The following is a 16,964-nucleotide window of genomic DNA, read 5'->3' on the forward strand; positions in this document are numbered from 1 at the left end:
TTTTTTTCAATGCCTTCCCTATCCCTCCTCCCCACCCTCCACCCAGACCCTGGCAACTGCCCCTCTCAGCTTCTATAAATTCAATGTGTTTACATTTCACGTATAAATGAGATCTTGCAGTATTTGTTTTGCTGTGCCTGGCTTGCTTCACTCAACATATTTTCCAGGTTCATCCATGTTGTTGCAAATGGAGATTTTCTCCTTTTTCAGGGCTGATACTCCCCTGTGTATATATAGCACAGTTTTTTTTATCCATTTATCCACTGATGGACACTTAGATTCCATATCTTGGCTATTGTGAATGATGCTGCAATGAGCAAGCGAGTGCAACTGTCTCCTCTACCTACTGGTTTTATTTCCATTGGTAATTTAGCCACCAGCACATTTTCCTTATTTCTGCATCCATGGATGGATCCTACCATGTACCATCTCAGAGAAGCTCTGGCACAGTTTGTTGGGATGTCAGGCGCTGAGCAGAATGGCATGTGCCCTCTACCTCCCAATGTCCAAAAAGGAATTCATTGAAAGATGAACATACAAAGCCTTTTTTGCCAGAAGAGTGGGTTGGTGAAAGGATAGAAATCTTTCAAAATATTAGGTAGGCTTCCAGACTTTAAATCCTCCTCCCTAACAGATAGACTCAGACCCCGCTATCGAGCTGTAGGTAGCTCTGAGAGATCTCTCATTTCTAGATTTGAGTGCTTTGGGGTTTTTTTTGTTTTTGAGATGGAGTTTCTCTCTTGTTGCTGAGGCTGTAGTGCAGTGGCATGATCTTGGCTCACTGCAACCTCTGCCTCCCAGGTTCAAGCAATTCTCCTGCCTCAGCTTCTCAAGTAGCTGGGATTACAAGCTCCCGCCACCACGCCTGGTTAATTTTTGTATTTTTAGTAGAGATGGGGTTTCACCATGTTGGCCAGGCTGGTCTCGAACTCCCGACCTCAGGTGATCCAGTCGCCTCGGCCTCCCAAAGTGCTGGGATTACAGGGGTGAGCCACTGCACCTGGCCTAGATTTGAGCACTTTGCTATCCTCGGTTCTCTTTCCCAGCACAGGACACAATTGGATTCTGCCTATCGGTGATTACAGTTGTGCCTCCTGAACTGAACGGTCATAGAGAGCCAGGCTTTAAGGAAGGGAACTGTCCAGATGGCCTCTTTGGATGCTTGATTACTACAGAGAGTTTGTGTAAAGGCTCAGGACAGTACAAGTCAGCAAAGCACAAAGGCTTGGTTTCGAGGCTTACACCAGTGCCGGTGAAGAACTTAGACACCTATCAGCTTTCTTAGGTTCAATATCTGCCACGTGAGTTCTCATGTCACTGATGGGAAAATAAAAACGAACGGCATCGTTTCATTGTTTCTTTACAACCAGAGGAAAAGTACAAATTGAAACTGAGAAGTGTTTGCTCGGACTCAAACTCAAAAACGTCAGCATTGTGTAGACATCGCCCTCCGGTCATTGGCTTCTGAAGACAGAGTTTTCGGGGTGAGCTTGATGCAGCCACACACCAGCCTCCACCATTCACTGAGTGGCCTTGGGACGCTCTGGAAGGGTCGTCACTCCTCAGCCTCATTCCTATTAATTTCGTGTCTGCCTTTTGGCTGTGCAGATCTTGCTGGGTCAGAGATACAACCACTCTGTGGACTGGTGGTCCTTCGGGGTTCTCCTTTACGAGATGCTGATTGGCCAGTCGCCTTTCCACGGGCAGGACGAGGAGGAGCTCTTCCACTCCATCCGCATGGACAATCCCTTTTACCCACGGTGGCTGGAGAAGGAGGCAAAGGATCTTCTGGTGAAGGTAAGAAGTGAAGCCAAGAGTGTCTTCATAAGATGAGCATTAGGTCTTCTGGTCGATTTTTGGTTCCTCTTAGATTCCAACTTGCACGTGGCAAACAATGATTATATGGAACTGGGTTTAAATGGGATATGCGCCATCTGTGTTTTAAGAGGCACCAATATTATAAGCATTAAATGTCAAAAAGAGGGTAAGATAAACCCTCATGTGCGTCAGTTATAAAATAAGGGCCCAGGAACCAGTTCCATGACCTTGAATACCCTCACCTGGAGATGCAGTTGGTTCATTAAACAAGCACATGGTATGACTTAAAACTCAATCTTCTAGCTACTTGGGAGGTTGAGGCAGGAGGATTGTTTGAAGTTGGGAGTTTGAGGTCAGCCTGGGCAATATGTCGAGACCCCTGTCACCAAAACAATGAAGAAAAAAAGAAAGAAAAGAAAAAAAAATGGGCATTTAGGCCGGGTGCGGTAACTCACACCTGTAATCCCAGCACTTTGAGAGGTCGTGAGTGAATCACCTGAGGTCAGGAGTTCAAGACCAGCCTGACCAACATGGAGAAATCCTGTCTCTACTAAAAATACAAAATTAGCCAGGAGTAGTGGCACATGCCTGTAATCCAGCTACTCAGGAGGCTGAGGCAGGAGAAAATGGGCATTTATGTTATATAGAGGTTTTTGGTTTTTGTATTTTTTTTTTTAAACTCAGTCTTTTGTTTCCCTTAGTTCTTATTAGAAATATTCCATCCGGTTCATCTTCCCCTGCCTCTGCTTGAAAACTTAGACAGGATGTACGACTTTTTGGCCTACTCTTAGATAAAAGACAACCTGTTATCACTCTTACGTTATGAAACACTGTCTCAGTGGGACAATTAAAACCATCCAGTCCAAGATATTATTCATCGCATAATTTTTTTTTTTTTTTTTAAACAGAGTCTCACTCCCTCACCCAGGCTGGAGTGCAGTGGCATGATCTCGGCTCATTGCAACTTCCACCTCCCGGGTTAAAGCGATTCTCCTGCCTCAGCTTCCTGAGTAGCTGGGATTACAGGTGTGCACCACCACACTTAGCTAAATTTTTGTATTTTTAGTAGAGGCGGGGTTTCACCATGTTGGCCAGGCTGGTCTCGAACTCCTGACCTCAAGGGATCTGCTTGCCACGGCCTCCCAAAGTGCTGGGACTACAGATGTGAGCCACCATGCCCAGCCTCATCACATAAATTTTAATTTTAAATCTGGGATTCTGGCTTCCCTCCCTTTGCTCGGAGCTAGTGATTAGCAGCTGCTCACTACTGGAGGAGAGAGTGTTGTCCCGCTCTCGCTAACTGTGTTCTTGTTCTCTTCCTCTCTAACTCCTGAGTTTCTGCTTCAGACCTTACGGGGTAGAAGCCGAGAGAGGAAGGAGGATGAGCAGAAAGGATAGTTCTTATTCAGCTGGCGGCCTCCTACCCCTGAACTGGAGGATGGCTGAAGCTGAGACTTCAGTGAGGCACTCTACCAGGTTCTGCAGAAATACGTATCCTTGCAGACGTGTTTGGCTGAAACCCTTGAGATACAGGCATTCAATCCAGTCCCTAGCCTACATACTGTACCAAAGCTGATTCTGCAAGACTCTCTCACTGTTGGTTTCCTGCCCAGCAGATTGTCTTGAGCAGTGTACCAGTCTGTTCTTATGCTGCTGTAAGGACATACCTAATACTGGGTAATTTATAAAGGAAAGAGGTTTAACTGACTCACAGTTCTGCATGGCTGGGGAGGCCTCAGGAAACTTACAATCATGGCAGAAGGCACTTCTTCACAGGGCAGCAGGAGAGAGAATGAGGGCCAAGTGGGAAGGGGGAAACCCCTTATAAAACTATACTCTCACTATCATGAGAACAGCATGGGAGGAAAACCGCCCCCATGATTCAATCACCTTCCATTGGGTCCCTCCCATGACGCATGGGGATTATAGGATTATAATTCAAGATGAGATTTTGGGTGGGGACACAAAACCAAACCTATATCAACCAGTACAATTGACCTTTGAACAGCTCGGCAGTTAGAGGAGCCAACCTCCTATGCAATGACAAATCTGCATATAACTTTTGAGTCCCCAAACTTAACCACCAATAGCCTACTATTGACCGGAAGCCTTACCAATAACATGAAGTCAATTAACACATGTGTTGCCTGTTATATGTATGATATACTATATTCTTACAATCTAGGAAGCTAGAGAAAAGAAAATTTTGTTAAGAAAATTTTTAAAAAATGTGTTTACTATTCATTAAGTGGAAGTGGATCATCATAAATATCTTCATCCTCATTGTCTTCATGTTGAGAGGGCTGAGGAAGAGGGGGCGTTGGTCTTGCTGCCTTAGGAGTGGCAGAGGCAAAAGAGGTGGAGGAGGTGGGAGGGAGGCGGGAGAGGCAGGCACACTCAGTATAAATTTGATTGAAAAAATCTACATATTAGTGGACCGGTGCAGTTCAAATCCAGGTTCACCAAGGGTCAACTGTACTTAAAATACCTACAGACCAGCTGTCCCCAACCTGCCCTACCCACTGTCCACTGGAAATATTGTTGACTTCTTCACTCTAACAAACTCTGAGAGTGCAGGCTATTACCATCTTAGCAGCAATCTCCAGAATTCACCATCAAAACAGAATTCAGCGCCCCATCCGTGGTAGCCCAGGATCCATCGAGAATACAGGCACAGTATTACCAATGGAAACTGGATTCTGAGAATCACAAGGTGTGAGCCAGGAGCTCCCAAGGCAAACCCATGTGGAGACATAGGAACACCTGAGAGCCATCATGAAAGCTCTGGACTCTAGACAGACTCAGAGTTGGCCTTTTTTGAGGATGCGAAATTCTCTCCACAGTGTATGAGTTTAGCAAGTTGTAGAATCAAATGAATCATGTCAATACAACATGCTAAATGCATACAAGAATAATAAGGACCTACATATACTGAGCTGTCACAGCAAATATTTGGGTCAAAAAGACCCACCACTGTAATCAAGAGCCTAGCACATCTAGGCCGGGTGTGGTGGCTCATGCCTGGAACCCTAGCACTTTGAAAGGCTAAGGTGGGAGGATTGCTTGAGCAATCTGAAATTCAAGACCAGCCTGGGCAATATGGCGAGACCCCATCTCTACAAAAAAATATAGAAATTAGCCAGGTGTGGTGGCTGGCGCCTAGTCTCAGCTACTCAGGAGGCTGAGATGGGAGGATCACTTGAGCCCACAAGGTGGAGGTTGCAATGAGCCATGATCACACCACTGCACTCCAGCCTAGGTGACAGAGCAAGACCCTGTCCCCCCCTCAAAAAAAAAAAAAAAAAAAGGATTCTAGCAAATCTAAAAGAAGTGGACCAAGAATGCAGGTGTTTTAGAAGAAACATTGTTTTTGATTTCTGGCATTTCATATGTCAGCTGGTTAAAAAATAATCATTTAGAGAAATAATTTTTAGCCTTGCTCATGCTATGTTGAAAATGGGAATAGGAGAAGATCCTTCAACGTTGGAAGCTATCCATGGGTTCTAAATTAAAAACTAGAAAAATATTAGCAGGCTTATCTTTTTTCACCAATCTACTTTTTTGCTTTTGAAGAAGGACTTAGAATTAAATGTAAAGGGAATACACTTCCACCTCTCTAATAAAAGTGACAACTTGTCTTGGGCATTAGAAACTTGGAGGCAACTCCAGGGCTCTCCCTGGAAAATCAAGATCTTGAAAATCAAGATCTTGAATCTGAAAAGTGCTGACAAAGCCCTCACAAGATCCCCAGCCCAAGGGTAAAGGAGCAAGGTGTGTAAAAATTTGAGCCACTTCCATTCAGCTTTCACTTTCTGACTGTGATCCAAACAAGCAATAACTTAGAAAACTCCCTCAACAACCAATTAAAGGCACTTTTAATGACCAAACACAGATAAAATGAAAGCTAATCTCAAAATTAACCAATTTTTTAAAAAAGGCTGACAACAGTAAAAATAAGTTAGTAGGGACTGGGCGCGGTGGCTCACCCCTGTAATCCCAGCACTTTGGGAGGCCGAGATGGGCAGATCACAAGGTCGGGAGATCCAGATCATCCTGGCTTACACGGTGAAACCCCGCTTCTACTAAAAATATAAAAAAATTAGCCAGGCGTTGTGGCAGTCGCCTGTGGTCCCAGCTACTCGGGAGGCTGAGGCAGGAGAATGGCATGAACCCGGGAGGCAGAACCTGTAGTGAGCCGAGATCGCGCTACTGCACTCCAGCCTGGGCAACAGAGAGAGATTCCGTCTCAAAAATAATAATAATAATAATTTAAAAATAGTAATAATAAGTTAGTGGGATCTGGATATTAAGTTATTTTATATAAAGGCAGGTTCGAACATTATTACAGTTGCTACATTTGTAGCAATCAATGTAGCAATCGTAATCATGAACTCAGTGTGAAATGTGTCAGCTTGGGCTCCATAACAAGACAACACAGACTGAGTGGGTTAAACAACAGACATTTCTCTCTCACAGTTTTAGAGGCTGAAAGTCCAAGATTAAGGTCCAGCAGCGTCAGTTCCTGATGAGGACTCTCTTCCTGGCTGGTAGACAGCCGCCTTCTTGTTGTGTCCTTACAGCAGGGAGAGAGAGAAACTCTGGTCTCTCTTTCATATGAGACTTCTAGCCCTGTTGGATCAGGACCTTACCCCATGACCTCATTTAACCCTAATTATCTCCAGAAAGGCCTTACCTACAGTTACATTGTCGGTTGGGGCACCCACATGTGCATTTTGAGGGGATGCCGTTCAGTCCAAAGCATGAGGCTGCACTGCAAAGCCTGGGCCATCAAAACCCACTGGAAAAAAAGTGAGCGCAAGGCTTGGTCTGTACAACCCAAGGCATGAGGGCACCTCCAGACTCAGGGGCTGCCTCCAAGTGAGTCCCAAGGTGGGGGTCCTGGAGGGAGAGTCACAATCCTTCAACACCCCTCATGGCCCATAAATGCCAGCCTCCCCCTGTGCTTCCCAAATCCAGCCTACCCTGAGGATGTGCAATGCTTCAGACCAGGATGGAGGGTGAAGGAGGGGCAGAGGTAACCAGAAGCAACTCCGTGGAGAGAACTTGGAAGTGATGATTTCCAAGGAGAGAAAGACTGGGTGGGAGGAAAGGATTCCTTCCAGTTGGAGGAGAAAAGGTGAAAAGCCGTGTGCTGGAATCCTACTCAGCAATGAAAAGGAACACACTATTGATCTATAAAACAACTCAAGGCATTGTGCTGAGTGCAAAAAGCCAGTCTCAAAAGATCACATACTCTCCGAGTCCTCTGAGTCCACTGACATAACTTCATTGAAATGGCAACACCATAGACATGGAAGTCAGATTAGTGGTTGCCTGGGGTTGGGGTGCTGGGGACAGGAGGGTGGGCGTGACTCTCAGGGTGCAGCACAGGCAGATCTTTGCAGTGATGGAACAGTTCGTATGTTGCCTGGCGCGGAGGTTGCCCATATCTGCACATGTGATAAAATGGCGTAAGTAGTATATACACACATGGTACCAGTGCCAGCTCCTAATCTTATGCTATCATTATGTGAGATGCAATCATTGGGAGAAATAGGGTGAAGGGCACCCAGGACATCTCTGTACTGTCTTATCAACATCCTGTGAATCTATGATTATTTAAAAACAAAACTAAATCTAAAGCTAAATGCCTTGCAAACACCAAAATAAAAAGTCATCTGCAGAGTTTCAGTGGGAAGAGAAAGAGTTGCCACAAGAGAAGAAAATAAATTTGGTTGAATAGAGCAGAAACTGAGATAATAAAGGATAAAGAAGAAAACAGGAGGACTGGTGGGTGAAAGAGGTCCTTTTCTTTTTTAAGACAGAGTCTCGCTCTGTCACCCAGGCTGGAGTGCAGTGGTGCAATCTCAGCTCACTGTAGCCTATGCTTCCCAGCCTCCAGCGATTCTCCAGCCCCAGCCTTCCATGAAGCTGGGACTACAGGTGCGTGCCACTGACACCCAGATGATTTTTATATTTTTTGTAGAGACGGGTTTTGCCATGTTCCCCAGGCTGGTCTCAAACTCTGGAGCTCAAAGCAATCTGCCCGCCTCAGCCTCCCAAAGTGCTGGCATGAGCCACCATTCTCAGTCAAAAGAGGTTCTAAATGAAGCTTGTCCAACCCATGCCCTGCGTACAGCCCAGGATGGCTTTGGATGCAGCCCAACACAAATTCCTAAACTTTCTTAAGACATTATGACATTTTTTGTGATTTTTGTTTTAGTTCATCAGCTATTGTTAGTGTTAGTGTATTTGATGTGTGGCCTAAGATAATTCTTCTTCCAATATGGCCCAGGGAAGCCAAAAGATTGGACACCCCTCTTCTGAGTTGACATAGAAGAGTTTGGACTTGGTTATTTCCCATGTGAGTTAGTAAAACTTCCATGAACCTTCCCTTATGCACATTCTTGCAGTTGGGCTGATACAATTAATTTCCATTATGCAATCTGCTGCCCATAAACTGGCTTCCAGCTTTATCTCTATTCCTCCTTTGCTTTGATCCAACAGCCCCCACATTCTTGAGCCCCATTTGTTACAAAAATAAAAGGTAATGCCATTTCCCAGAAATGCCCTCTAGGGAATTCGACAAAATGTCATGAAACCCAGAAGTCATAGGTCCTCTGGAAAAGCTGAGAATAGCAGCATTTCATGGCATCTGTGACAGCAGCAGTGCCAGACCTGTCACCGTCGGCCCTCCTAGGGCATGGATGCATGTCGTGCACTGAACAATTGCACACTGGGAGAGGCTGTGCTCCGGCAAGAATTCCAGTGGGGACGCTGCTGTCCGGTTGATGATTGCCAAAGAAACACCCTTTACTTCCTCATTTATCCATCCAGGATGTCCTGTCCATTTGTTTGAAAATGATGGGAAACTAATGATCTGGAACATAAATATCTCTTCCTTTCATAGAAAGACATATCTGAGGAGCGACTGAAGAGGGAAGGCAGGTTCCAGGTACAATCTGTCAGCGCCGCTGCTGGCTGTTCTCCGCAGCCTGGAGCTGGTTTCTTGCACAGACTGTCCAATAAACTTAAACAAATTTCAACTACATCCTGGCTATTTTTTCCCATCAATATAAACCTCCATCCTGACAGCTTTTATGAACAAAATCAAGTCTTCGAGAATTTTATTTCCTCAGTGCAGCTTTCCAGGGGCGGAGCTTCCAGCCTGACCCCCGTCCCGTGAGGTCACCTGTCATCCTGAGGACCTCAGTGGGTCGAGTGGCTGCAGGGCAGAACATATACTAATTTACCGTTCTGTGCAAAACTGGAAAGAATATTGAAGCTCAGAGCTGGAGACCGTATGCTCTTCTCATTACACATTTTATTTTTTTAAATATATTTTTAAAATTTGCAGGTAAACATCCAAGCTCAGAAGGCCCATTGACATGATCCTCTTGGTATAAATGCCACATGTTCACTGGAAGAAATAGAATAGAAAACATAGCCTGCAGCACACGTGGCCCAGGGAGTTACTTCCAGCCTACTTCGCTGAAGCATCTTGCTAGAACAACGTGAACGAGTTTTTGGCCTCTTCCTGAGACACTTATGCCATCTATCTAATCTCGTTTCATCCAAATGTCCTTAAGAAGTGGAGGTCAATCATTTAGTATCATTGTTTCAGGAGAAGGGACATAGGGCAAGTCACATATTCCTTTTGCTTCCTTTTTGTTTTTTTTGTTGTTTTTTTTTGTTGTTGTTTTTTGAAGTCTTGCTCTGTCACCAGGCTGGAGTGCAGTAGTGCAATCTCGGCTCACTACACTCTCCACCTCCCAGGTTCAAACAATTCTCCTGCCTCAGCCTCCCATGTGGCTGGGGTTACAGGCATCCGCCACCACACCCAGCTAATTTTCGTATTTTTAGTAGAGATGGGGTTTCACTATGTTGGCCAGGCTGGTCTCGAACTCCTGACCTCAAGTGATCCACCTACCTCAGCCTCCTGAAGTGCTGGGATTACAGGCATGAGCCACTATGCCCAGCCTCTCTTTGCTTCTAAAACAACAATCAGCTTTTCCATGTGATGACTCCTGCTGTTTTATAGTTTGTATAAATGTATGGGGTGCGGGTGTCATTTCATTACATGCATGGATTGCACCGTGGTGAAGCCGGGCTTTTAGTACCCACTCCATTTTCTGAGTCTACAGAAAAATATATCTTACTGTGAACTTGGTGCTTCTTTTCTATGCTGAAAAGAGGCAACCGAGATAAAATGAGGATAGAAGATGCGTGATCTGCAGGTAAACCAAGTGGAAAGACAGCTTATCCACTTCCTCAGCAGGCGTCTACTGAGCATCTATGTTGTGCACGGCACTATGCTAGCTTCTGTAAGGAACAGACGTGTCAATGGTGCCTGGCCTCCAGAGCTTACAGTCTAGCAGGAAAGAAGACAACCTTGAAAAAAGATACAATGTGCTAATCCTCCAGTGGAGGGAAGATGTTGTGTGGTGCCCAGATGAGAGATTATCCATCAGGATGAGTGGGAAGGAGGCCACCTGTCATCAAAGTGCATAGCTCCTTTGAGGCTCAGCTTCCTCAGCTGACAACTGGGATGATAAATTTGTTTTTCTTAGAATTTGTTTTAAAATCACGGAGGCATCTGGCATAGTGCCTGCCTCTCAAACAACATTGGTTGGAGTGGATGATGTATCAGTCTTAAGAATCATGAAAGATGCGAATGATGTATGATGGTGTCATCAATTCTGAATATGACTTGAACAGGAGAGAGAGAGCTCCCTGTCAGTGGAGGTAATCAAAGAAAGTTTCACAAGGAAAAGGGGGTGAAAGCTGAGCCCTGAAAGATAAGGCAGAATTTAAAGATGAGGGGAGGGAAACGGGAGTCGACTAGGGGAGGGTATCTCATGGCAAGATGGAAATGTCATTAGTGAGGGACAGAGACAGGAAGACAGGTGGTGTCTTCTGTGAGCAGAAGTGTCTGGACTAGAGAGGGTCCAGGGAATGGAAGGTCCTGTGAGTCAGCGTCAGACTCCAGAGAGCCTCGAATGCCAGCCGAGGGCCCGAGGATGTCAGAACTCACCAGACCTTAGAGATCACCTTGTCTAGCCTTTCATTTACACACGAGGAAACTGAGACTCAGAAAACTTACCCGAGGCGACGTGGGTAGTCAGTCTCTCGGATGACTGTCATGTTATTTCCACCATGCAGTGGCTTTCTAATTGGGTACTTTGGAACCCCAAGTTTCCCTAGCGAGTCCTCAGTGGCTCCCATATAGTAAGCGGGAGAGAGGAAGTTGAGACTGTGCCAAGGATTTGCCAGTCAGATACACTGGGTGATTGCCCAAACATTTCACCCGGGACTTCAAAAGAGATTCTCCTACTCTTTTAAAAAAGGGAGAAAACTTCACTTTACAATAGCATGTTGTTTGGTCTTTACATTTTTTTGGAAGAACAGAGCCTTTGAAGATTTTCCAGTACTAAGATAACGTAAGTGGAGCACTATTTCAGAACACGCAGGCTGGCTATGTTTATGAGCAGTAAAAACAAGAGACCCTTGCAACTGAGGTGTGAATGGAGGTCAAGTCCTTGTGAAAGCCTCCTGGAAAATCACTGCATTCCACCATGTTTTCTGTTTTAAAGAACCTTAGGCTCCTTAAAATGCCCTACAACTCGTGATGACTTCATCAATAAACATCTAGCTGATGTAAGAATAACCGGTAACTACTCCAGACACCCAGGGGACCTATTACTTTTCTAAGTTAATGTTTAGACTCTCCTGTTTCTTAATGCCCTTGACAGGTTTTATTTAAGTTTGAAAAATATCCAAGTTTCTTTCCTGTCTTGCCAGTGTTCATTTTGAAAGAACAGGAGAAGGAACGGCGCAAAGAGGAATGTACGTATGTGCCAGCTCAGAAATTATTAGATGGACCTTGAATTAAATATTACTCCTCCAGCAGGTTTGCAGGAGCTGAGGGTAATTCTCTTCACTCAGATGCCTTGTAGAGTCCAAAGCTGACTGCTAGGACTAGTTTCTATTGTACCTGAGTCCCCACAATGCTGGAATCATTCTAAGAATGCAGCTTTGTAAGAAATGAGACTCGATTGATGGATAATCGATCAAATGACAAATAAATTATCACTGACTCTATGCTATTGGGTTTAACAGACCAGGAGTTATAGTGCACAAATGCATACATGTGTGTGCATGTGATCATGTACATGTGTGTATATGCGTGTGTATGGCTGCCCGTGTGCATGGGCTTACATTTGTGTGTGTGTGTGTGTATGTGTTCATGTCTGTGTGTATGCATTTATATACACCTGTCTGCATGTGTATGCACGTGTGTGTTCATGTGTATGTATGTGTGCACGTGCTCACACTTGTGTGTGTGCCAGTGTGTGTGTATGTGTTTATGTCCATGTGTGTATGCCATCACATATGCCTGTGTGCATGTGTGTATGTGTGTGTGTGTGTGTGTTGCTGTCTCATTAATCATCACATCAGGAGGGCACTTGGCTCACTTTACAGGTGAGGAAACTGACTCAGGTCTGTCAGTTGCCTAAGGTCCCATCAATAACACGGGGCAAAGCCGGTTTCCAATCAGGTCTATGCACCTCAGAAGATAACGTGTCAGGCTCCAGCAAATTTAGAAAGGCTCCTTCAAGGGAGAGTGTCAGGACCAGGTTGACTTTAGTCAGTCCTGATGAAGGTGAGTAGAAAAATGAGGTTAGAAAAGAAGGGGCTGGTGCACTGGGAAGCACCACACCCTCCTGACACAAAAGGCTTATCCCTGGAGACCTCAGTGCTCCTCCTCTGCTCCCTTTCAGCTCTTTGTGCGAGAACCTGAGAAGAGGCTGGGCGTGAGGGGAGATATCCGCCAGCACCCTTTGTTTCGAGAGATCAACTGGGAGGAACTTGAACGGAAGGAGATTGACCCGCCATTCCGGCCAAAAGTGGTAAGGACTCGCTCATGGGCCGCTTGGTGTCAGCCACTCTCCCTCCACTCAGGGCCATCTGCCTGTCCAAGTCACCGCAGCTGCCCACCCCTGCCGGAGCCCCGACTCCCCACCGGCTCCAGTCTCCAGGAGGAATGCACTTCTCTAACACATGTCACTGGGCTGGTGGGGCAGGGAGGGGAGGTCACTCTTGTTTGCAAAATTTAACCTCTGTCGTCAAGATGCACCTGCATGAAGAATGGATTGCTGTGTGCCCATGCCTTAGGTTGAATATGAATTTGTGAGGATGACTGTTAAACAAAACGGGGTTTTGCACATGACGCATACCTACTTAATGGTCCAGTCTGGGTAACCCAAACTCGGACATAAACCCTGCATCCTACATCAGGAATTTTGGAGCTGTTTTTTCCACGATGTTTATTAAAGTATCTGTAAAGTGCTCATGTAATTACATTTCCTAATGGCAATTGTTAGGTGTTCTTTGGTTTAAGGGAGAAACTAACTAAATCGGTGCTTTAAAAAAGATAGGTCTGTACATTTCCATATCCGTCCTCACTGGCAAAAGTCATTAAGCTACATCAGCAAAGGCAGAATGACCTAGTTTACCTGCGAGATGAGCCACCATAAAGTGAAGTCAAAAATAAAGCAAGGTTGGGCTGGGCATGGTGGCTCACACCTGTAATCCCAGCACTGTGGGAGGCCGAGGTGGGTGGATCACCTGAGGTCAGGAGTTCGAGACCAGCCTGGCCAACTTGGTGAAACTGTGTCTCTACTAAAAATAAAAATAAAAAATTAGCTGGCATGGTTGTGGGCACTTGTAATCCCAGCTACTCGGGAGGCTGAGGCGGGAGGATTGCCTGAGCCCAGAAGTTTGAGACTAGCCTAGACAATCCATCTCTACAAAAAATACAAAATTAAGTGGGATTGGTGGTGCATGCCTGTAGTTCAAACTACTCAGTAGGCCAAGACAGGAGGATCACTTGAGCCCAGGAGGATGCAGTGAGCTGGGATCACACTGCTGCACTCCAGCCTGGTGACAGAGTGAGACACTGTCTCCAAAAATAAACTTTTTAGAAAAACAAAAAAAAAAGTCATTAAGAAAGCACATTTTAAGTTACGAATATCACAATTTCTAAAAATACTAATTTTTAAAAGAGTGGAGCAAAGTGGTGGGTTTGCCAGCCTTAACCATTCACCGTGATTGCTGGGAATACTGGAGTGATTGCCTGGGTAGACATGGGCCATCTGTGCACTAAAAGGGGCCAGGCTCATGGACTTCCCAACAGAGTCCACCCCGAGAACACACAGGCTATTAGTCGTGATAGCGAATGGCCAGAAGAAGCAGGTGCATCTCGTTCCCAGGGCAAGAATAGTTGTTCTCAACATCTGTCCCAACCTCCAGGGGCGTTCCAAGGGCCCAACAGGCCGGCCTCAAGCACTCTAACTATTTGTGACAGTACGACATCTAATACGTGGGTTAGTCATTTGTGATAAAATAAAAATTTTCCCTTGTTTTTAGCTATCAGGACTATTAAACCATGTCTCACCTTCCACTGCAGATTAAAAGCGACTTAATATTTTGCACATAAAAATCAAAACTTTGATCTAAGCTTACCCTAAAGGACATTCCCAGTTCTGCCAGTAGGAAACTTTCCCTGACCTGTGGTCTGAGCTGCCGCTGACCTCACAGCCCCAGGGCCTTGGCAGGTGGGAGGGGCCTGACTCTTAGTTTCGCTTCTCTGTGCTCATAGGACGTTCTGTTGATCATGGTTGCTCTCAATCTCGGGACAGTGAATTGAACGCCATACTGAACAGCATGTATGAAATAGATGCTTGCTTTCCCTTTCTCTGTTGTTTTGTTTGGTTTTGGTTTTTTTGCCATGAAAACCAATGGGCCAAGTGGTCTGAAAGGACTCTGTCCCAGTCTGTGTTGTCTAAAAAAGACAGCCCAAGATGTTTACTAATAAAATACAAGGTCAGGGGACTGACAACAGCCAAGAATGTCGATAAAAGAACAGGAATATGTAATTGTGAAAATCCTTCTCTCTTCCCATCCCTCCGTTCATACCCCCTCACTCCCTCTCCCCACCACCCTCCCTTATCCCCACCTTGTGTTCCATGAAAACTAAAAAGACAGAGGTCAAATTCAGGCGGATCACTTTTTCAAACGTTGCCAACCCTGCTTCATGTAAACCATTCATTAGAAACCTTAGATCCCATTTGAATGTCTACAGTGGCAGTCTTTCTGTGAATTTATGAATTTATATTATTATGAAGCCGAGGACACAGGATTGTAGCCATGTTCAATGAGAGCTGTGCATGGTCATCTATAGGCACTGCCCCTATTTATTGTCTCTGCACACGCCAACTTTGCCATAAGTAGATCACAGCCTAGATAACAAAAGTGAAAATCATGAACTTACTGATTTTGCTTCTCTTTCTTTGTTCCCTTAAACTCTGACCAAGAAATCACCATGTGACTGCAGCAATTTCGACAAAGAATTCTTAAACGAGAAGCCTCGGCTGTCATTCGCCGACAGAGCGCTGATCAACAGCATGGACCAGAACATGTTCAGAAACTTTTCCTTCATGAACCCCGGGATGGAGCGGCTGATATCCTGAATCTTGCCCCTCCAGAGACAGGAACGAATTTGCCTTCTCCCTGGGGACTGGTTCGAGACACTGCTTGGGTTCCTTTTTCAACTTGGAAAAGGAAAGAAACACTCAACAATAAAGGCTCAGACCTGTTCGCCCCCAACGTGACTTTTATCTGTAGCAGAAACCAAGTCCACTTCACTAACGACGATGCCCTGTGTCTCGTCTCCTGACATGTCTCACAGACGCTCCTGAAGTTAGGTCATTACTAACCGTAGTTATTTACTTGAAAGATGGGTCTCCGCACTCGGAAAGGTTTCAAAACTTGATGCTGAAATAAATTATGACTCTTCACCTGGGCTCCAACTGCTGATCAATGAAATGCTTGTTGAATCGGGGGCAAACGGAGTACAGAAATCTCAAGACTGAAACGGCCCCATTGCCTGGTCTAGTAGCGGATCTCACTCAGCCGCAGACGAGTAATCACTAACCCGTTTTATTCTATTCCTATCTGTGGATGTGTACACGGCTGGGGGACCAACCCTGGAGAGGTTTTTATGGGAATTCTTTACAATAAACAGAGCTTGTAACTTGAGATCTACAAATCCATTCATCCTGATTAACCATGAAATCCATGGTCAAGAGGACAGTGGAACGTGAGAGGGAAGGTCTGCTAGACACCTTCGCTGGTTATCTTGTCAAGATAGAAATGATTAAATTTAGAGTTCCCCAAAGATAGTATCATTTCACCCTCGCCAGTGCAACCTTTCCATCCGCCCATTCTCAGCAGACTCCAGTGTCGCTGGAGTCGTTCACTGCCATCCTCACATTATAACAAGAAAATAAACAACGTGCATAAATCTCCTGGGAAAAGAACCTCAACCGCTTCTCGTGCCATGACTGGTGATTTCATGACTCATAAGCCCCTCCGTAGGCATCATTCAAGATCAATGACCCGTGCATGCTGTTTGCAGCAGTCAGTCGAGTTTAATTAGAATTCCAACCATACATTTTAAAAGTATTTGTGCTGTGTGTATATTTTGATAAAATGTTGTGACTTAATGACAAACAGGTGGATGTGTAAAAATGGAATTAAAAAAAAAAAAGAGTCCTCTTAATCATTTACTTCCCCACTTGTCCCCCACAAGAACTTGCTTCTGCTGTGTCAGTCCTCAAAATGTAGCTAGCATTGAGATGATGTTCTATAATTGGGGGATTGGCTGGGCACAATGGCTCATGCCTGTAATCCCAGCACTTTGGAAGGCCAATGCGGGCCGATCACCTGAGGTCAGGAGTTCGAGACCAGCCTGGCCAACATGGTGAAACCCTGTCTCTACTAAAATACAAAAATTAGCCAGGTGTGGTGGCAGGTGCCTGTAATCTCAGCTACCTGGGAGGCTGAGGCAGGAGTAGAGTAAGCCAAAGGGTGAGGAAGTCAGGTGACCTTAAGGCAATCGTAAGAAAAGCAAGTCTGCATGATATTCGGAGTCACTAACCTACCTCATCACACGGCTGGAAATAACTTTAGATACTATATTTAAAATAGAATAATATAAGCAGACTGTTGACAGTCTGCAGGTGTGCTGGGGCTTTTTCCTGACTGCTTGGAGCTCTTGTGATTTTTTTTTAAATAGACACTCC

At 45.2% G+C, this 16,964-nt stretch overlaps 2 protein-coding genes across 11 annotated transcripts in view; one reads left to right on the plus strand and one right to left on the minus strand.

The window, feature by feature from the left end:
* Nucleotides 1–16,416, plus strand: part of LOC105494358 (protein kinase C theta) — a 144,612-nt gene extending 128,196 nt beyond the window's left edge. For all 6 annotated transcript variants that reach the window (XM_011762706.3, XM_011762704.3, XM_071070499.1 and 3 more), the window contains 3 exons: nucleotides 1,609–1,797; nucleotides 12,600–12,728; nucleotides 15,195–16,416. In XM_011762706.3, the coding sequence (XP_011761008.1) occupies nucleotides 1,609–1,797; nucleotides 12,600–12,728; nucleotides 15,195–15,350 (474 nt within the window). In that variant the 3' untranslated portion in view covers nucleotides 15,351–16,416. The remainder of the gene's footprint in view (nucleotides 1–1,608; nucleotides 1,798–12,599; nucleotides 12,729–15,194) is intronic.
* Nucleotides 1–16,964, minus strand: part of LOC105494360 (6-phosphofructo-2-kinase/fructose-2,6-biphosphatase 3) — a 318,705-nt gene that overhangs the window by 35,582 nt on the left and 266,159 nt on the right. The window lies entirely within an intron of this gene.

This window comes from Macaca nemestrina, chromosome 9 (assembly GCF_043159975.1).
Source record: "Macaca nemestrina isolate mMacNem1 chromosome 9, mMacNem.hap1, whole genome shotgun sequence".
In the NCBI taxonomy this organism is placed as follows: Eukaryota; Metazoa; Chordata; class Mammalia; order Primates; family Cercopithecidae; genus Macaca; species Macaca nemestrina.